This window comes from Zootermopsis nevadensis, unplaced genomic scaffold, assembly GCF_977971745.1.
Source record: "Zootermopsis nevadensis isolate Lab colony 2312 unplaced genomic scaffold, Znev_1.0 Znev_ptg000025l, whole genome shotgun sequence".
Classification (NCBI taxonomy): domain Eukaryota; kingdom Metazoa; phylum Arthropoda; class Insecta; order Blattodea; family Termopsidae; genus Zootermopsis; species Zootermopsis nevadensis.
The window spans coordinates 4,716,914-4,738,873 of record NW_028259157.1 but is presented as its reverse complement, the minus strand read 5'-3'; the positions used below and the strand labels follow the sequence as shown (position 1 = coordinate 4,738,873).

The following is a 21,960-nucleotide window of genomic DNA, read 5'->3' as shown; positions in this document are numbered from 1 at the left end:
TGTTTCTGTATTCATTTTAATAGTATTTATATTATCGCCCAACAGATTATCATCAGCATAGACCTAAAGCTGATGTGTCCAAATTAATTCCAAACCGCCCTGATTATCTTGGCCTTTCCTGATGGTATACTCTAAGGTAGAATTGAATAGCATCGGCAATAAAGCATCTCCCAGACTCACGCCATTCTAAATAGGAAGTTAGCCTATTTTTATGCAGGAAAGTGCAAAATTTTTGCAACATCGGCGCATAATGCGCTCAAGTAGCCATGGACTTTTGGTTACTTCTAGTAATCATTGGTTTTCTGCTGGGATTTTTATCGGTCAACGATGCATTGTGCAGTTATACTGTATAGTAGTGAATCTGTGTGATGTGTCGTTTAAATTGCTGAGATTCTTCAGTTGGATCTGTGTTTAGCAGTACTCTGATATTAATTACGGAAGAAATTATGAGCATTCGTTAATGATGGCGGAGAAACTTCAGCAGACTTCACAGCAGCCCATTGTGAAGATAGGACACTACACTTTGGGGCAAACTTTGGGTGTGGGGACATTTGGAAAAGTAAAGAGTAAGTACAAACGTGCCCCTTGTTCATTATTTGTAATTGTATGTTGCAAACATGACACCCGTCAGATGTGTTTGTATTGGTGAATCGAAATACTCCGACCAAATTATGTGTTCGTATGTAATTTGGTTATCTGGAAGACAGTTCGTGTTGAAGAATTGGACGAAACTTTCCCAGGATATAAACAAAATCACGGGATAGAAATGGGTGGAGCTTTATTAGTTTAGCCTTGTCAGGTTGGAAAGTAACTACTGTATCTCATTTTACCTGACTTTAGTATATGAGGTTAGATTTTGACACATAATTGTTAGAAACATGTTTTATTGAGTGTGTTTCTTCAAACAAGTTATATCTTTATGTTTCTCAGTCAGGACAGGATGCTTATAATGTGTGTAATGGAATTGACTGCAGTTTAACCCATTAGTAATTCTTTCATTGATGTAGTTTTTCTGACTATTAGCATAAATAGTGTTCAGTGCACATTGGGGAATATGGAGAGGATGATCACCCTGATGATGGAGGGAGCAAGTACCTCTGAGATATTGGTGAACTTGTACCAGTCTGAGCAGCACAACATTTGTTTGTTTTTGCAGTTGGTGAACATCAACTTACAAAGCACAAAGTGGCTGTAAAGATTCTGAATAGGCAAAAAATCAAGAGCCTCGATGTTGTTGGAAAAATTCGTCGAGAGATCCAAAATCTGAAACTTTTTCGGCATCCACACATAATAAAACTGTGAGTTTCTTACCCAGATTAGTTGAATATAATGAAACCTTTTTCATTATGTGTTCCTACATTTAATGTTGCAGGGTTGTGTAAGTTGTCTTGTCTGAACTGGGATCAGGGGACAACAGTTATTAATGTTCAACTTACATGCTAGTACAAGTGGTAGCTGTGTCCTTCATCCTTATCAGTTTCTTACCCCTACAGTTGCAAGCTATACCATTCTGTGTGATACTGATTTATTTGTGTTATTGTGCAGATACCAGGTGATCAGTACCCCGACTGACATATTTATGATCATGGAATATGTGTCTGGAGGAGAGTTGTTTGACTACATTGTTAAACATGGGAAGGTAATTATCAAATTTTTTTTCACAATAGGATGTTATTTATCTGAGTAGAATACAGTGTAATAGTAACTATAGAAAGAAAATGATATAGCCTTGCCTTCAGGTGGGGGAATGCTCAGGTATGCAGTACCAACATCTTTTTTCCTTTTAGAAAGCTTATTACTTATCCCATATTCTTACTATTTTAACTCTGTAATTGTGAATTACTATTGATTTTCAGTAATTTTCTTAATTTAAACATCATCATGCAAGTGTTGGGAGTTGTTGATCTTGTCTTAAAGTGAAATTCCTTGTGTAATAAGTAAAATGGAGACCTGAAGTCTAAATACTGCACTGCATTCCAACACTAGGCTGTCAATAAAATTGTTTAGTAGTTGGAATCAATACATCAGAGCTGTACAATATCCATCTTGGAGCTAGCTGTTTAGTTTGAAGGTCTATTTTGAAGCTCCGTCTCTGTGACAGCAGGGTAAGTTGATGGGTAAAGTACATATTTTGTCTACATTAAAATTGCCAGGCTTAACCTCAAAGTAATGTCACCTATATTCCTTGAAAGAACCCTTATGTACAACAGATTGTGAGATAATATTGTTTTTGTTTGTTTTGAAGAGTAAGACACAATATGTGAAAGGTTTTACTTTGATTTCAGTTAAAGGAGCATGAAGCACGTAGGTTTTTCCAGCAGATTATTTCTGGTGTAGATTATTGTCATCGGCACATGATTGTACATCGCGACCTGAAGCCAGAAAATTTGCTTCTTGACCACAATCTGCATGTGAAGATAGCAGATTTTGGTATGTGTGATATGAAACATGTAATTTGTAATATTGAGGCTATTTTCATCCCTTAGATGCACATATCTTTTTGTTCCAGAATTTCATTAATGTGTGATGCATAGCTCTATATTTACTAACAATATCCTAGTCTAAATTTTGAGAAACTATTTTATCTTCTGGGTTGTAGCACCATGCAGTCTGGTAGAAGTTTGCAAGAATTTCAGAGGTCCTTGCTGCTTCAATCACTGCCCTGATGATGGAGGCAGCAAGGACCTCTGAACTTCTACCTGACTACACAGCACTACAGCCCAAAAGACAGCTACATTTGAAATTTATATTATTTTTGCTCTGCATTGTTTTTCTGTCCTTAATTTGTTACAGTTACAGTTAATCATCAGCTTTAAACATAAGCAGATGTTAATGTTTGCACTGTTTCTTTCCAGTCACAGTCTTATACCTAAGTAGAAGTTATGTTGGACTTTTCCAGGTTTGTCCAACATGATGATGGATGGTGAGTTTCTTCGTACAAGCTGTGGGTCTCCAAATTATGCTGCCCCAGAAGTGATTTCAGGCAAGCTGTATGCAGGCCCCGAAGTTGATATATGGTCATGTGGAGTGATCCTCTATGCCTTACTTTGTGGTACTTTACCATTTGATGATGAACATGTTCCAACGCTCTTCCGAAAAATAAAATGTAAGTAATTGGGGCAGATTTCGTTTTTATTTTCCTCAACCCCTAAAGTTGGGACCATATTATTTGTCACTCATTTACATCACTGGTCAACCCATGCATGAATCACTTTAGTTCAGTAGTGAACATGTCTGGCATCTGTGTGGGAGGTACCTAGTTTGGTCCGAGCTGGGGCATGAGCTAATCTGATTGTTTTTGTAGTTTTTCTTTGTTGTTCATGGTGATGACCACTTCTTTCTCCTTCCTATCCATTTTGTTATATTAATCATCCTGTTGCTTGAGTCAGTGACAGCCTCTGCAGTTATTAATACTCATTAAATAACTTACATGAAGCCAAGCATCATTGAAATGCCAGTCCTACATGACTAGTGAGTCCAGAGGAGCACCCATCATCTAAAGTAGGTTTGAGGTTCTCATGGCAGTGAGTATGAAGATGGCTGTCTTCTGGGTTGTTTCCCTTATGATAGAGGCAGTAAGGACCTCTGAAACATCAGTAAACTTCTACCAGACTACTTGGTGCAACAACTCAGAAGATAACCAACCATCTTCACACTCATTTCATATTCTCCTTCATGGTAGAAATTTTAAATAGATGGTAGAAAAGCTTTAAAATAAATGGTACTAGACTTAGATGTGGCTTACTTTTGCCATGTTAATAAGTCCTCAAAATGGAAGTCACTTCTTAAACCACAGTCATGTTAGCCATTTTCATTGTTTGAGTTATATATAATGTACAAAGTATTTTCATAGTTGGTTCTACTACTTTGGCTGTCATACTCTGGTTGATTAAGGGTCGTACTGATATGTTTGGATTTTTAAGTGTTGTGGCAGCTGTTGTGTTCAAACTTGGAATTCGGCTTTGGTCCCAGATTTGACCCTGATGGCTTTTGTTATTCTTAAAATGTGTGATGAAGTTTAGGCAAGTGCTATCCTTTTAGACTTCATTATATTTTCATTGAATGGTCATCTACGAAGAGATTCTTGTGTGTTATAGCTGGAATTTTTCCTATTCCTGAGTACCTGAACAAAACTGTTGTGAGCATGCTGTGCCATATGCTGCAAATAGATCCAATGAAGAGAGCCACCATTGAAGACATAAAGTGAGTGTTATGCGTATCTGGTTTTCTTTACTTATAAATAATAGCTTAGAAGTGTTTGCTTGTTTTGGGTTAGCTGTGAGTCATTCAATTTTCATTTGAAGTCTGTTAAAGTGTTTCATCATAACACAGTGTTTTTCTTTTTTTCAGTGGTACATTGTGTACATCGATCCTTTGAGTACTATGTGATTCTATGGAAGCACAAGCAAAATCTTGAAATTCATACTTACAGCCTTACAGTATGCATTACTTTATGGTGCAGACACTTGGTGAATGTTGGGCCTGAACACAGAACACTATTGCTTTTTTAATCTTTACCATGTTTGTGTTTACTAGACCTTACAGGCTTGCTTACATTGTCACTTCTTGTAAAGGATTTTATGTACTGTTTTACTTTGTGAGCAGGTGCTGTCTTTAGCCAAATATAACGCTTCATTTTCTCCTCCAAATTCCTATCAAAACTGACTGCGCCTTCTGTTAAAGCACACCCAGTTCTGTTAGGTTTTTTATAGAAGCTGTCACTGAAAAATAGTTGTGTGTGTGTGTGTGTGAGACAGTGAAGAAAAGATTTTTTCAAGTAATCACTGCAACAGGATACTCATGTACAAATTAATTATTTGTGTGTTTTTCTGAAGATATTTTGTAGAAAAAAGAGTGCATTTTCTTCAGTGGAACATAATATATGTCAAATGGTTGTATAAAATATGATTTTTTACATTAGCTTATAAGAGCCAGGTAGCTCAGTCAGTATAGTGTCTGACTACAGGGTTTGATTTCCTGCAGGGGCAAAGGATTTTTCTTCTAGCCTCTGCATACCAGCTCTGTGGCCTACTCAGCCTCCGGTTCAGTGGGTACTAGGGCTTCTTTTCAGAGGTAAAGTGCATCTGGGGCATGTTGCTGACCACTCATCCTCATCTAGTGCTGAGGTCTCCCTGAGCACCACCATGGCGTGTAGCAAGACGGCTTTATTTTACACCGCAGATATATTTATGCATAGCTGTTCTTATTTCCAGCTCTTAAAATGTTATATTTTGTTCCATGCAAGAAAACATGAGTGGTTCCAACGTGATCTTCCTGCATATCTGTTTCCATCTCCAGTGGAGCAGGACTCTTCTGTCATTGACACTGACGCTGTAAATGAAGTGTGTGAGGTAAGTCAGCAATATGATATTGTGTGCAGGGTTTTCAAAAAACAAATCTGCGAATAATGTAGTAGAAAGATGGCTGTCTTCTGGGTTGTTTCCCCATGTAATTTGGTAGAAGTTCAAGACGATTGCCCTGATGATAGAGATACCAAGCAACTCTGAAACATCGGTAAACTTCTTCCATACTACACAGCAAATTAAACCAAAAGATAGCCAGCCATCTTCATTCTGACTGCTGTGAGAACTTGAAATCTCACAGTGCAATAAAAGTTCATTATAATAATGAGAGTTCACATTGTTAGGCGAAAACGTTACATTGGACAATTCAGCATCTGGATATGTAATAATTACTCTGAGAGTCAAATGGCAAATGGCCTCTGTACAAATGTGTACATATTTGAATTCACTTCTCTTTGCATTTTTTGGCCACATAAGAAACCAAATACATCATAAATTCTCTTAGATATCTTGTCAGTTGTTACTTTTGTGTGGTATGGAAAGCAGACTCGTTTTGTGAAAACAGCTGCTATGACACATCGGCATACATACATCTACATGATTGCAGAAAATGTTCAGAAAAATACTGAAAATAGCATTCTCATTACAAAAAAAAAAGTATTCCTATATTTAACATTAGATGATGCAAAATATGTATTGATGGAATATCAAAGAAAGATGGGTATTGTGTTAATTTCACTTTTCCATTATTTGCAGTGACATAAATAAATGCCTGCTCTTGTGAACATAGTAATGAACCTTTAGATACCTTGAAGGCTGGTGATTTTTTTTATTATCTCAGTGATTGTTATGTTTCCAAGAATGACTTTTCTCTGTGGAGTGGGTTATAAGAATAATTAATTACATATTTTAAAGTTGTAGTTGAAACTTTTGCTGTTCCTTTGTATATAATATCAGAAAGATTAACAGTAAAATCAATCGTCATATAACGTAAAAAAACATTATTTTTGTTTTAAGACAATAGGATTGATTGTATTTTTACAAAAATTATTTCCTTTGAGATGTTAAAGGAAGGAAATGTTTTAACTTCTCAGAAATTCTGTTTTGAGTGATATAAACTTTTGTGTTGTGCATAGTTGCTGATAGGTTGAAATGTTTCTACAGAAATTTGGAGTGAAGGAGCACGAAGTGCACTGTTCCCTTCTTAGTGGAGATCCACATGATCAGCTAGCCATTGCGTACCACTTGATTATTGATAACAAGAGGATAGCAGATGAGGCTGCAAAGGCAGAGCTGAAGGACTTCTATGTTGCTAGCAGTCCTCCTCCAATTTCATTCAGCCCCAGCGAGCTAAACCCAAGCCCCATTCGGCCACACCCAGAGAGAATAGCCCGTAAGTTGTTTTCGTGATCTGCAATTTTCTCTCCTAAATTTTGTGACATGAAGTACAGTCCAACCTATTTAAAAGTTAAATCCAAAGCAGTTTGTGTTAATTTCTTCATTCAGTTTATATTGTATATGTATTTACTTATAAATGAAGTGTGTCAGATGCACATGTATATGTTCTCTGACTTTTCTTCAGGTATGGTACATATACTCTTGGGTTTTTGTGGTTTTAGAATGTCTGGGTCATGCTTATAGCTTCAGCTGTTTGGTGAAATACTGGAGATTTTAATTTCTTCATATTTTCCAATTATGAAAGAAAACAGTTGATTGTCAATATACTTTAACATTTATGTCATGAGGCATTATAGCAAGCTTGTTGCTAATAAGTTTGTGAAATTGTTACCAAATTTGAAATTTTGTGATGAAGATAATGACTGATTACTTATAAAATGTGTTTTGGACTGAGTTTGTTTATGAAAATTGTAAAACACGAAATCTCAGCTTCACAGTGTCCACTAGATAACAAGAAATGCTACGGACCAAAAAGGTTAGTATCATTTATAAACTAAGTGCACGTGTAGCTTATAATTGACTTCTGTTATTTCTATGCTCATTAATGTCAAGTTCTCTTAGATTTTCCTAAAAAAAATTTGAAGCATTCATTATTTTCTTTGCCAAAATTCCTGTTTTTTTGTGACACTAATCGAAGATGATACCTGGTGGTGAGGAGAATGTGGTGTTCTCTCAGCAGCTCTGCGGGACCGAGTGGTAGGACCCAATTCTGGTGCAGGTGGTGACAGACCATCCAGGGGAACGCCAGTCAAGAGAGCAAAGTGGCATTTGGGTAAGTAAGTGATTCCAATCTTTTAGTGGAAATGCTCAAACAGTGATATCACCCAACTCTTTACTGCTCACAACTCCTTTCCTTCAGAAAAATGTAGATACAATGAAATCACCATTAAAGGTTTGGCTATGGGAGTAGTGAATTTGGAAGCTAAGTATGGAGACTTAAAATGGAGAACGTTTAACAATGAGATTATTGACTAGAGATGAGTGAAAATTAACTATAAGTGTGAAATTTACTGTATTGTAAATCAGTGTTTCGCTGTGCTATTAATTGAGACTTTTTGATATAAATACATTGGTCTTATGTTTTTAATATTAAGTTACACAAAGGGAATTTGAAGGAGGTAGATGTAATGCCCAAGTTGTTGATGCAAAACCCATGTTGGCATTGCAGCTTCTAGTTGCACCTGATGTTAAATTAATTGTTACCAAAATTAGCTTATAGAGACATTGGAAATCATCTCTTATCTTTTGTAATCATATTCTTATTCCTGTAAAGTATAATTGTGCAGATTGTTGGAAAGTAATTAGGCTTCATCATATGTACTAAATACTTTTTGTTACAGGTATTCGATCACAGAGTAAGCCAAATGATATCATGAATGAAGTTTATCGTGCAATGAAGGCACTGGATTTTGTAAGTATGTTGGTTTTAGTGTCGAATTTGGTGGTGACTCAATTGTATTTATAAATTTTATCATAGTTCAGCTTTTAGACATATGATTATGACTTTTTGTGATATCACCCTCTCTGTACACACACCCTTAAAAGAGTTGTTTTGTCATAATAGTTTAATTTGAAGTTTCTGCAAGGCGATTCTTTTCATTATTTAGATGAACAATACTGATGTTTTCCTTCCTCTTTCCATTTCCTGTTATCTGTGTACAGTGATCTTTCAGCTAACAATAATAATTGGTTCCACAAAAACCGTCGTTAATTGAAATTATTTTTAATCAGTTCCTATAGAAAACTAATAACACGAAGATGACTGTCTTGTGGGATGTTGCACCATGTAGTCTGGTAGAAGTTTACTGACGTTTCAGAGATGTTTGCTGCCTCCATCATCAGGGTGATTGTCAATGATTCTACCAGACTACACAGTGCAACGTCCCAGAAGACAGTAATCTTCATAATACTTGTGAGAACCTGAATCTCAACTAGTAACACGTTTTAATGTTTCAGGAATGGAAAGTGATCAACCCTTTCCATGTGCGTGTAAGACACAAGAATGCATTGAGTGGGAAGTATGTTAAAATGTCACTACAGTTGTACCAGGTGGACTACAAGAGCTACTTGCTGGACTTTAAGAGCTTGAGCAGCGAGAGTAGCGAGGAGAATGATGGTTCTTGTATGGCAGGTGGAGATATCAGCTATGGTCAGTGTGAAAAGAAGTGCTGAGCTGTACTTTTATTACATTGACAGATTTTGTTGAGTGAAGAGTTTTTATTCGATGACCACTTTTTAACCAAAGGCGGTGGTAAAAATACCCTTGGCCAAGATACGAACTTTGGTCTGTGTTGGTACAGCTCAGATTCATTGTTGCATACCCAAGTAAAAGAAAATAATTTATGACTCTTGTAGTTTTGAAAATTGTCACCAAAGTAGCAGCCCCCCCCCCCCCCCCCCAAATAATGTATTAAGCCTTTACTAACTTGGGTTTTGCTGATCCACTGTTATATTTTGAGTATGTTTCCAATTTCAGATCCCAGTCTCTCACAGCAACAAAACACAGGACACCACACAATGGAGTTTTTTGAGATGTGTGCAGCACTGATAACACAGCTTGCACGCTGAATCTGGTCAGTTAATATTTTATGTGGTTTGGGACTCAGCTTTACTGCAAAGTTGAGTCTTGAACAGTAAGTACCATAATTTCTCAGCTATCCCACATTTTCTAATAACCTGCACGTCCACCCCCCGTTTTACAGGAAATTTATAATAAACAGAAAGTTCGTGAATTTATAGAAGTATGAATGTGTTTGTGTTAAAGTATACAGAGTGTTTAGTATCTTGAAATTTGAACGCTTTGTTCTTGGTGTGTTTTCATTACTTTCTGTCATACGTTTTAAGATCTGACATGTAGCATGAAAATAGCACATGTTAATGTCTCACCTAGGCTAGGCTGTGAAAGTATCTCACTATTCATATGCTACCTCTACTTCTCAGATCAAACAGAAAACTATGTGAGAGCAGGATAAAAATATAGTTACTGTTCTGTTTTCACTTCTGTTGTATACTCATGGAAGATCTCTAGAATGAGCATCCACTAAGATTTGTTTGATCTAATTCAAAGCATGGTGCATGCACCCTGATCCTTGTTCTTACACATTTACATCTTTTAGATTTATTTTTGATCTTTCCTTTTAGGATGCTATATGGTGACAGTTTTCTGCTGTCTGTCAACACATTATGGTGATTGGTTTCTTGTTTCCGCCAGTTCCTAATGTAACACTCATTTCGCCTTTTTTGTTTGGGAGCATTTCAAAATATATTTGTGCTATTACCATAAATTGATTTCATACTTTACAAAACTTAATTCTTTCTTTTTGTATGTGTCCAGAAGCCACTGGGAGACTCTTTTTCTAATACACGGTCTGTTTTTTATAAAATACCTCACCTTCCTGTCTTACCTTGGAACATTGGATTGTATGTTATTTTGCCAGTGCTGAGGCTTTTGACTGGCACATTTCAGTTGATAACACACTTAAATCGCCGCTTCTTGTATGTTCACAAATATTTTCTTTTGTTTCAGGATATATCACTTTCTGACACTGGAACGTGCTGTGATTATCACTGCCTTGTGGCATGAACTCTTTATTCTTTCTCCAGTCACTTATGTTATTTGCACTAACATATTTTCTGTCAGCTGTGCAATTTCTGAATTCTTATGCCTCTAATTATTTTCAATTTTTCATGAAAGATTGTAAATGCATGCCCATAAATACTTATGTTTAGCAGAACATTTGCACAGTCCCACACAAAGTAACATCCACTCATGTGCAGCCTTTGCACACATATATGAAAGGAAGAGGAAGTTGTGAAAGTTTAGATAGGGCTTGGAATGAGTAGTGTTGCCAACCTTGTCATGAATAAGTTGCATGCCCCAAATTTTGGTAACTTTTTAAAGAAAAAATGCATGGGGTATTCGAGAAAATACTATAATACACAGTAATGTAGAACATTAAAGTACTTTATAATATCATACTAAGGCCCATATTTCCTTTCTGTTTTCAGTGTCCAGTATCTACAACTACATAGAGTTTTTAATATGACATCGAAGCGTAATCAGTTGCATGTCTTGTGTATATTGCTTATTATAGGTGAAATTAATTTGAGTAGCCAGTAGTCATAACATTAGTTGTTTGACATGAAAGAATGTTTTTTCTTTTCCTTAAAGTTATTGAACTTTTCCTCATACATTGTATCTTAAACAAATTGTCTGAATTAATTGGGAAGCGTTTAATGTATTTCACATAAAATAAAAATATTTTAGAATATTTTTAAAATTTTATGATGATAAACTATTTTTTTCGTACCCTGCATTACAAGGTTAAGAAGTGAAAAAATTGTAGTAATTACTAGCATCATCAGTGATTTGTTGATTTTTTTTTCCAAATGAAAGTATCCTGCATCAAAATAATTTCCTCAGGATTCACAACAATTATTACATTTTCTTAAAGCTGAAACCTTGAAAGGAGGAGACCACTTGTAAGTCTTACATGTAAATGTGAGAGTAATATTAGGATTGACCTTCAGAAAATAAGGCATCATTCATATGGCCCAGGTTAGGGGCCAATAGAGAGTGTCTGTGGACGTGATAATGAACCTTATGGTTCCTGAAATGGTGATCAATTTATTGACTACTTGAGGAACTGTTAGCTTTTCAGAAAGGACTTTGCCGTGTTGAGTTAGTTAATTAGTTACATTTGTAAATAACTATAAGTGTCACCAACTAGATTCTTTCTTCCTGGATGATGATAAAATTTGCTTCCATGGTTCTGATGTTAAAAATGTAATAACATGAAGGTCCTTCTTGCCTCCATAATTGAGGCGATGACTCATTACCCTGATGGTGGATGAAGCAAGGACCTCTGAAACGTCGTTAAGTTTCTACAGATTACATGGTGCTACAACCCAGAAGAGTCATCTTCATACTCACCATCATCAGAACCTACTTAAGTAATAACATTTTTGTGGTCTAAGTTTCACATGTTTTCAGAGAGGGACTGTCCCAAGGTTTCCTAAAATTTCTTTCTAATATGTATAAGACATTCAGTTTGTGTATGATAGAAGAATTGAGCCAGGGTAGCTTAAGTAGTATAGTGTTTGATTGTGGACTTGACAACTGGGGTTTAATCCCTGACAAGTGCAAAGGATTTTTCTTGTGGTTTTACATCCATACTGGCTCTGGGACCTACCCAACTTCCTATCCAATGAGTACTGGGTTGCCTTTCCCCAGGGGTACAGCATGGCTGGGGTGTGACACTAACCACTCATCCCCATGTAGTGCTGAGGTTGAGAATGAGTAGGAACTATACCTCTTCTTCCCTGGTGACTCTGTGGCATGTAGTGGGAAAGCTTTACTTTATAGTAGAATAATTTATTTATAGGAAATATTTATAATTTCAATTTGTTTAGCAGATAATATGTTTTTCTAACAGTGGTTTTGAACTTTCTGGCCTTCATAATATCATATTACATTCAAAACTATACATCGATACAGCCACAAAAGCAAATGCTTTACCAACATTTTGACATCTTACTTGTTTTACCTGTTTTGTATGTGTATGAAATGTAGCCTCTCTCATTAAAGGAAGAAACGGACTGAGGGTGTTTGAGAACTAGTGCATAAGAGAATATTTGAACCTAAGAGAGATGATGTAATGGGAGGCTGGTGAAATTGCATGAGCAGCTCCATAATTTGTACTCTTCACCAAATGTTAGGATGAAGTAAAGTCAAGGATGATGAGAACATACTATTAATTTCTCAAAGAGGACCTTACTGCATGGAATTAGTTAATCAGTCTACTAAATATCTAAGAGTAATCAACTGTTTAAAATATATAAAGTACTTATTTGTGGCCCTTCCTGGTTATCAGTCAGGCTCTAGATCAGGGCATTCATATTTTGTGTTAATATTGTGTAATTTTGGATTTATGCCATATGCAGTTTGCAAATTATATTACAACTAATCTGCATGTGATAAAATGTTTTAAATAGAAATAGAAGCCCCTTTAATAATTCTGTGTAATTTTTCTAACCACTTGTAGAAGCAACAGAAATTACATCAAGGTTTCAGTTGAAACAACTTAGAATTTTATTTAATATGCATTGCATACACTGTGTTTATAAGTGAGAACACACTTATGTCTGTGCTTGGTGCTGCACTCTGTAGAGTTTCTTGAAGTTTATTAGGAAGGAACTTTCTTACAAAATGTTTTGTTTCACATTGTGCATGGCTAGGCAAATTGCAGTCAGAAGTGGGTTGTGGTTGGTGGTGTACAGTATAAGTTTGAGGTAGGTTTTCTAACAAGTATATTCAGAATACTTTGTAAAATATTTAAGTATTCAGTATTACTGATGTAGAAAGCTGCACATGCAAAGAATTTCCACATGTTGTGTATGTTACATAACCTCAAATTTTATCATCCTATTAAAATCTAGGTCATAATGAGACTAGACTTGGGGGTGGGGGGGAATGATTGTGCTTGTCTTCTACAAAGAATAATTGCTGTATATAGATTTGCCTTTAATTTTTGGAAGGGATAACTTTATAATAATGTGTTTAGAATTCAGTCATATGCCATCAGGTTCTGCCAGACTGCTCACATAATTTGTGTAGGCATATTGTTTATACTTCCTATACTTAAAACACCCCCAAAATAACAGTATATAGTAATTTATAACGTAACTCAGTGTGAATTGGAAAAATGTAAAAATGTTTCCTTTAGTTATATCTTGATGTGCCTCTGTGACTCATAACTATAATAGAAACTTATATTTTTAAAATGTTAAAAAGAAATAATAGTTCCTGTTCTGCCTAGTATGTAATGTAAACCCATTTCACATTAATTTTAATGTTTAATCAAGTTTTTCAATTCGTATCCATCTAATATTGAAAGTTTAAATCATGTTATGAAAGTATTTTAGCCAGTTTTGAAAGATTACCTTTTATCTCACTACTACTGTATAGAAGAATTCACTTTAATTGAAATTTCTTAATTTATATAAATGGCTGTAACAACTATGTACTTTTATCTGCATTATAAGTTTATTGTGGTAAGTGTACGTATTCTTATTATGACATGTTCCACATCCTTGGCCTCTACTATGGAGGATCAGTGGAATATAAATAAATTATGTTATACTTCCACCTATTTTCCTCATTGTTTGACGAGTGTCATTTGCTATGCTTCTTAAGGTATATTAATTTTATTTAGTAATTATGTGGGTTGTGAGGTTTTCAAGATGATGCAATTATAAATTGTGGTTATCTGTAGAGTATTGTAGGTGTGTATGAGGACCATATCACTTCACTTCAATTTTCAACTCTGTTTTGAAGATGAGGGTGATATATTCTTTCTACATCATTTCTGTTTTATATCAGTTGATGGATGGAGGTGATATGTTTCTACAACACAGCAGTCACAAGGCTGCATGAGGTCATAATCTAGATCACAGTTCACTGTACCTATAATCTTTGCCTTTTGTGGCATTTAATGGTATGAACTGTTGAGTGGTAAGGAAGAGGGCATGGTCTCAGAACACCTTAGTAGGAGGAGGTATAACTTTATTAGAAACCTCAGAAAACTGGATGATAAATTAGTTCATATGCCTTCCATGCCGTTTTTGATTGTGAATGGTCGTTGGTAGCTGTGCATCTCACATCACATAAAAGTGTTAACTTCTGTATGAGCATGAAACTTGGTCTGTTACATTGAGAGAAGAACGCATATTGAGGATGTCCGAGAACAGGGTGCTTAGGGAAATGTTTGGAGGCATGAGGTGACAGGAGGGTCAGATAAATTGCATGATGAGGAGCTGTATAATTTGCGCTCTTCACTAAAATATTATTAGGTTGATTAAGTCAAAGAGGATGAAATGAGTGGGACATGTGGCATACATGGGGAAAATGAAAAATGTGTCCACATTTTGTTTGGAAATCCTGAGAGGAAGAGAGGTTTTTCACCGAGTTCTTCAGGTTTCCCCTGTTAATCATCATTCTATCATTGTTCCACACTCATGATCACTGCCCCACGAGGTGTGAGATGACCCTGACCAAGCACCAGAGCTAAAGTGTGGCCAGCAGCTCCAAAATACAGGGACTTCAATCCCCTATTAATATAATGTAACTTTTAATGTGAGCTCTCTGTATCAAATTTGAATGAGATTAATGTGGCAATATCAAAGTTCAAACATCAAGATAGAGACAGTTATTACTTCCCTATTATGGATTTGTTCATGCAGTTTCCAGAGGAAAGAAAGGTTTGGTGGTGCTGATCAATTTATGGTTATCCCTGGTTCTTGTCTACATTTACTGTGGCAATAAATAAGATAACTCACATTGAAACATGTGGTAATATATTCCAGGAATTATAAACTTACTTATTATACTGGTAGCCAATATAAATACAAATCTTTGTTTATATAAACATGTTGGTAGGTTCAATATCTGATGCTACGTTGTTGTTTGCTTGGTCTTTGGTACCTTAACTCTGCAGGACAAAATTCTGTTGTTTGCCTTATGGTAAACGAGTAACAGTAACCCATTTGCTGTTATTTAGTCAGTTACGTTGGTTGTACTTCATCAGTAGTCATAATATAAGTAAACTGTAGCTAGTTTGATATTAGTTGTTAGCTGAGCTAGCATGTATTGTCATTTCAATATAATGCATATAGAGTACTTATAAATAAAAATATTATACAAATATGTTTATAAGAAGCACATACACTCTAATGAAACAGATTAGCAGTCAAGTCATTCTAAAACATGCAGTTGGTTTAGTCACTATTAACCGATAAATTAATCATGCAGATTCAGCTTTTAAAAATGCAAGTGATACTATTGTGGTGCTGTTAATACTTCAATTATTTGATTACAAGTAACTTGAGTTCCAGTGATTTCAATATTGAAAATATCGTGATGGAATGAATATTATTCTATCCCCTGAGCAGGCAAATGTTAAATATAACAAAACTTATTCAGATGCATAAATAGGTATTCACTGGAAGAATACACAAATTCCACTTTGTAGCTGATAAAAATAATTAGTAAATTTGAGCTTTATTTGTGAACCTCTAGTACTCTAACCTCTACAACCATTTTGCCCTTTCTTAATATGCTTGACCAGGACAACTGCTTCATCCAGTCCATCCATATCTGCCTCTGATCTCAGTATTATCACTCGAGCTGCATCGGTTTTTTCTTCCTAATCATTGTTTTGTATGTAACTGTTCCTGAAAGTATATAGATATAGCTGAAACCTGAAAGTCAAAATTCATCCAACACCCACTGCTGAAGCTTACACACAGGCTGATTATAAGTTAATTACAAGCATACTAGCATTTATAAGTGCAATGACATGTGTTTCCTTAATAGCATATTTTAATTTTACAGTGATTTTTATTTAATTCGTTTTTTCTTCATGTCTTCCTTTGAGTCCAACTTGAAGATTACCCATAGTGAATGCTTAGCACTACATCACCAGTCACGAATTGCTTACTCATTACTGTGTGCTGGACTCTTTCAATGCACGTTAGATGACTTGTACTGCCAGCTCCACTTGTCAGCCATCCTGTGCTCTTGGAGTCAGTTCTGTGTATTTTATTTTCTTATCTTCTTATTTATACAAGAACAACTCTTTAAGCAGCCTTCTGTAAACTTTCTGGTTTCTGTTGACTTAATATAATGCAAATCACAAACTGATTTTTTTAAAAAATGCAGCTGTCAAGAATATGTATGAATTGACTGTACTCTAAATATGACTTTAGAATGTGTGGGCTCAGTTTTAAAGAAATTCTATTGTGAATTGAAATCAATGATTGCAGTTCCGAAATAATGAGAAAAATGTGCCTTGTTACACTATATCTTATGTACAGAAAATTTCAAAAAAATTTCGCTGTCTTAAAAGTCTGTGTCTTTAGCCACATTAAATTGTTGCAGTCTGAAAAAATATATTATTGAAAATTCTCCTGTTACTATGAATATGTAGTGGTAACAAATTTTGGAGTATATAGATTCTAAAAGACAGTGGTTTCTCAGACACACATTTCAAAAGTGGGAATGTCCTGCACTGATACAGAGCACCTCAGTTCTTGGAAGAATTGTTGTACAGAATGTTCAGTTGAAGTCACATTTATTCCACATGGAAGCTGATTTTATGGTGGTGGCAAACTTGCTGAACGGTTGGTGTGACAGTCTGTTGTTACTGTACATTGTTGATAACCCTGGTATGTGTATGGTGTTGTACAGAGCAAAGAGGTTGATGCTACATCTACAAAATCATATCTTCTTCCTTCACTGTATTGACAGTCTTGATTATGAATGTCTAATGCCAGACTGCCATTAGCCAAGTCCTTAGTTCCATAACTGGGCTGCAACAGATATAGTTGTTTATAAACTTTGCATTATTTAATGGTAAATAGTGTGATAAGTATAGGTGATATGTTCTTCTTAAGTGCAAGTAACCATTTGCAAGACTACAGGGCATCATAATCCATAAAATTACAATCCACTGACTGCACATATGTTTAACAAATATACTTGCAGAATAATTGTTGTAGTTTCTTGGATCTACAACCTGGTTGTGGGTTTTTGTCGCCTCCTTTTCGGAGGTTTCCTTGTCTTTGAAGTGTGCATATGTGAGTAGTGAGTGACCAGCCCACTGACTCTGCACAATTTCTACTCAATCCTAATTTGACTGCTAGAGCCATCTACTAGTGAATCAGGAGAGACTTGGGTGAGAAATAGCCACTGAATTCTGCTTACAAAACATCTCGTTCATGCTCGTGAGGTTCTTTTACGTGCCATAAATGTACGCCGGATTTGCTTCCCCTCCGAAGGAAGTTGTGCTACGGAATTTTACCACCCTTAAAAATCCATCAACCTCGGCCTGGTTTGAACCTGTGAACCTTGGGTCCAGTGACAAGCATGCTAACCATTAGTCCACTGAGGGCGACTTGCAGAATAATTACTTGCATAATATTACAAGTATGAAGGGAAAGTCACAAAAAGTAGGCAAGTGTAATTGTAAATAATGTCTATTTGTGTGTGTATGCACTTGTATTGCAATTCAGAAAAATGAAGTGAACTACAATGTACTCACCAGTTTAATTTTTTCTCATGTATTTTAGCCATCAAGACTGATTTAGGTTTAGATTGGAGGGTAATATTAAAATGGATCTTTGGTTAATAAATTTTTAGGTTGTGGATTGGATTAGTCCGGCTTGGGGTAGGGATTGGTGACAGGCTATTAAGAACACATTAGTGGACCTTCAGGTTCCATAAAAAGCAGGGAATTTCTTGACCAGCTGAGCATATTATAAGCTTCTAAAGAAGGGCTTTGTTCCATGGAATTAATTGGCAATCAAGATTTTAGATAATTTTCTAGTCACAGTTCATACCTGGCGCTGAGTAGACAGGTATATGTGGTCATATGAATTCTTTGATCCCCCATTCAAACCAGCTTGGTAAGTAAATGGCACAGACATTGCAATCATCGTCTCTTCGTGGTATTCTGGAAATTTAATTTGTATTTATTAATGAAATAAGATTGATAAGGACACCTTTAATGAGTAATCTAGCAAATCATGATCATGAAACACAGACTCCTATAAATCAGATGGTTATATTCAGTGAATCATAGGTTGTAGCTCTACATATTGTGAGGATGAGTACAAATTACCTGTTCTTTGTCATAAGGAAGATACATTATGTTTTAATGTGATTCAGTGTAGTGTGGAGGATAACTGTTAATATGTTGTATGTGTAGCCATGTGCAATCAACAAAAGATCTCTATATTGTATTAGAAAATTTTTCGTATTGAATGTTAATGAACACAGTAGCATACAGCACAGACACATAAATTAATAATTTGTTGGCACATGCAAATTTAACAGTAAATAGTGTTCGCTATGAAATCAAGCTGTGTTTATTTGAAAATCACCTGGAGAATTCACATTATTTTATATCGTGTTGCTAGAATCTTAAAGAATTTAGAAACAATAAAAAACTACAATAATGGCGGAGGGGGGGGGGGAGAGAAGCAAGGCATGCAGTACATTGTTTTTAGAATCAAATAAATAGATTTTCAGTCATACGAACCCAAAATTTCTTGACTTGTGTTGGTTGCTGAGAGCACAGTTTGTTTTCCAGGAGCTGCTGAAACTGACATTGCATCACCATCCAGTGAGATGTTCCATATCATTTCATATGTCCGCTCTTCAGCTTCCAGTAACTCGACGCAGTGTGCCAGATAATCATTTGCTAGCAGACTGAGCAAGTGAAATGAGCCTATGCAAGCCATGTAAAAAAAGTAAGTTTCTATATAAGTATTTTATGAATACAAGTATGTTCCAAAGAAAAGTCCCAGAAGGAAAACCACATAAATCAAAAAACGAAAATCTCTTCTCCCCTCATATTCCTATTCAGCCACCCATACAATACACTACTGCCTCTTCTCCCTGCCTCAGTCAATCGGCCAGCAAGAAATTCACATTAAAGTGAATGCTATTATTTTAAATCAGTCTTAATTATATGATGTGAAGCTTTCACAGCGGCTTTCATTAATAAAGTATTCTCAGGCTATTGGCCGTGTTAGTTGGTGATCAATCAGTCTTAATTAGCCAAGCGCATAAAAATGAAATCACATATTTTAAACACACTTATGACAAGGAGTACCTGTTTGTAGACCTGGTGATCTGGGGATACTGAAATTGCATCCTGAATCACATGAGTTTAAGACTGACACATTGCAGACTTTCTTGATGCCTTTCCCTACTCTTAGCTATGAAATAAATGAATCGCTCATATATGATGTGCGTATGCGAAAATAGATGTCAAGTTATGAATGTTCTAGTTATGAACGGTTTATAAGGAATGTGTTGTAGTTATTGAACTACTTAATGCCTCTTTGGGGAGGTTTTTATGCGTGTATGCTACAATGTATAGGAAGCAACATAATTTTAGTTAACTAGATGACCATACATGACTCACCCAATGAATTTGTGGAGGTGAGGGTTAGGTCACGAAGGACTCTGGCCCCAACAGTGACCCAGATAAGCAAGAAATGGTGTGAGATCCGTCTCACTGGGCAGCCACGCTCTCTGGCTGCTGTCGTCACACATCGCTCTACCACCGTCTCAAACCATTGCACCAAAATGTCCACTCCAACTTGGCTCTCCAGTAGATATTCAAATTCTTTGAACACTGCAAATTTTAATATTTAGATAGTTGAGGAGATAATGTCTTCAAGTGTGAAGATTTATTTAGAAGAGTAACCTCACACACCTCGGTGGAGGCGAGATCAGTAATCATGTGATCTGATGTGCCAATGATCTTAGGCTGAGTGAATGTTTGTATTGCACTTTCAAATCTCATCTACAGCATGGATGTTTGTGTGTGGTTGTTACACATGCCAATCACGTTTCCACTACAATTTACTTAATCTGGGGGATCCCCCATGCAGTATATATCACTAGTAATATGGCAGAAGATCAGAGGCTCTTTGGAGAGATATTAAGAGAAGTATAAAATAATTTTTGTTGCGGTGGGAGAGAGGACTGAGAAAATGTTACTTAAGCTAATCAAGTTATAAATCCTGTGTTAGGTTAGGTTAGGATTATTGGAGATAATGAATACTGTATATCATAGTTGGGTTGTCAGTCATTATGATACATTTCAGAGAAACATTATAAGTACAGTATCACCCATATTTTGACACTGTTACACATTTCATGTGTGTCACGCAAAGTATTCATGTCTGACAGTTTTAATGCATCAATGAAATGAAAATTGTTAATGGAATCCCCAAGATTGCATTTGCTCATTGATGTTACAACGCATATGTACAGAATTTTATTATGTTGTTCATCACTTAAAGGTATGCTGTTGACTGTTAGTTGTACTCACAACTCATCATTACATGTCTGGATTCAGGCCATTTTATACCAAAAGCAACCTCAGAACAAATCTGCTCCACATCGGTACCCCTCCAATCAGCCAGCATCTTGGAAAAGGAATCTTTATTCTTTAGTAGTTCAGCCACTGAAAGCCATATCTCATTCAGCGAGATGAGTCGACGTAAGACCCGACAAAAATGGTGCGCCACTGTAACATAAATATCCATTTACTTCAGATAAAATGCAGTTTTGTCATCTATGAAACAAAGTAATCTGACTGTTGTACATGTTTTTAATAACAACTTTAGACTTCGTACAAGTATCCATCCCGTGGGAAAAGCATGGAATCTGGATTCCTGTTGAAGGAATCTATAAAACAGTTACTGCCTAATATTTCACAAAATACGATGAAACTTTTATACTGAATTCCCGTACTGACAATTTTATAGGCAGATTTCGGGCCTTTCAGTGAAAGTTTCTTAATATACAGGGTGATTCTAAAAGAACTTTACAACTTTGAAAGTGTATAGAAATTTAATCAGAAAGCTTACAGAATCGGTTGAGGTGTCATTTTGTAGCAAAACAAATCAAGTTTTACCTCAAATGCCAGTCTGTCTGTATGCGTCTCAGTGTGATGTCTTTTTACAGGAAACAACCAAAACAATCGATAAAAGAACCTTAACTGCAAGATATCAAATATTACCCCAATTCAATCTTACTGTCAAATATAACGTAAAACCAAGACAAGAGATGTATCTGAGAAGCAAAAGATTCTGTTTCTAAAATAAACTGTACAATTTTGTGTATTGTTTTCATAGCTCTTATAAAAATGCTGTACAGCTCAATGTGAGCTGTACAAGACCACTCACTGACTGTCAGTAGGGTCAGTAAGCACTTGAACGACTCATGTTGTTTGATGATCCGCTCCGTATGTAATGATCTGCAGTGTTGCCTAACGGTTCAAGTGGTTGCAGTAAGACGTAACAAAATACAAATTAATTTACTTTCGGATTTTATTAATAACCAAAATAGAATTACTGTGATCTGTGAAACTAACATAAACACCAGTTGAGTGTGTAATGATACGTACAGTTGCGTTTTATGGTGCATAGGTTTGCAGGCAGAGATGCCAGCATTGTGTAGAACCAACCATCTATTAATGGTACAAGTTTCATCAGCATTGTAGAGGGCGCTGGAGAGGTCTGCGTAAGAAACGCACAAATCAATAATAAAGCTCAAACGTGACAAATTAATTTTGTTAGAAATGACATTTTGATATTTCAAGTGAAGATTGGAGATGAAAAT

General features: G+C 35.8%; 3 protein-coding genes across 7 annotated transcripts in view; 2 read left to right on the top strand and 1 right to left on the bottom strand.

The window, feature by feature from the left end:
• Nucleotides 1-247: 247 nt before the first annotated feature.
• On the top strand, nucleotides 248-11,046 carry AMPKalpha (AMP-activated protein kinase alpha subunit). 5 transcript variants are annotated; one of them, XR_015537120.1, is made up of 13 exons: nucleotides 248-566; nucleotides 1,157-1,298; nucleotides 1,546-1,639; nucleotides 2,286-2,430; nucleotides 2,900-3,106; nucleotides 4,098-4,203; nucleotides 5,246-5,351; nucleotides 6,468-6,696; nucleotides 7,438-7,533; nucleotides 8,102-8,172; nucleotides 8,718-8,910; nucleotides 9,238-9,394; nucleotides 10,770-11,046. XR_015537120.1 is itself a non-coding variant. In XM_087356113.1 (13 exons), exons 1-12 carry the CDS (start codon nucleotides 461-463, stop codon nucleotides 9,327-9,329), a joined length of 1,584 nt encoding a protein of 527 aa, XP_087212239.1. In that variant the 5' UTR covers nucleotides 248-460; the 3' UTR covers nucleotides 9,330-9,334; nucleotides 10,288-11,046. The 5 variants fall into 5 exon arrangements, 3 of the variants coding, with proteins under 3 accessions (XP_087212239.1, XP_087212238.1, XP_087212237.1); XR_015537119.1 differs by having other exon boundaries at nucleotides 10,288-11,046; XM_087356113.1 differs by having other exon boundaries at nucleotides 7,441-7,533; nucleotides 9,238-9,334; nucleotides 10,288-11,046.
• Nucleotides 11,047-15,094: 4,048 nt separating this feature from the next.
• Nucleotides 15,095-21,918, bottom strand: LOC110828220 (transcription factor RFX4). Its single transcript, XM_087356080.1, has 6 exons — nucleotides 21,746-21,918; nucleotides 20,666-20,863; nucleotides 19,751-19,963; nucleotides 18,860-19,048; nucleotides 18,159-18,271; nucleotides 15,095-17,129 (listed from the first exon to the last, which is right to left on the bottom strand). Exons 1-6 carry the CDS (start codon nucleotides 21,834-21,836, stop codon nucleotides 16,914-16,916), a joined length of 1,020 nt encoding a protein of 339 aa, XP_087212206.1. The 5' UTR covers nucleotides 21,837-21,918; the 3' UTR covers nucleotides 15,095-16,913.
• Nucleotides 18,942-21,960, top strand: part of LOC110828221 (small ribosomal subunit protein mS37) — a 29,525-nt gene continuing 26,506 nt past the window's right edge. Inside the window, exon 1 of the mRNA XM_087356129.1 lies at nucleotides 18,942-19,070. The gene's annotated coding sequence lies outside the window, so the exon portion shown is untranslated. The remainder of the gene's footprint in view (nucleotides 19,071-21,960) is intronic.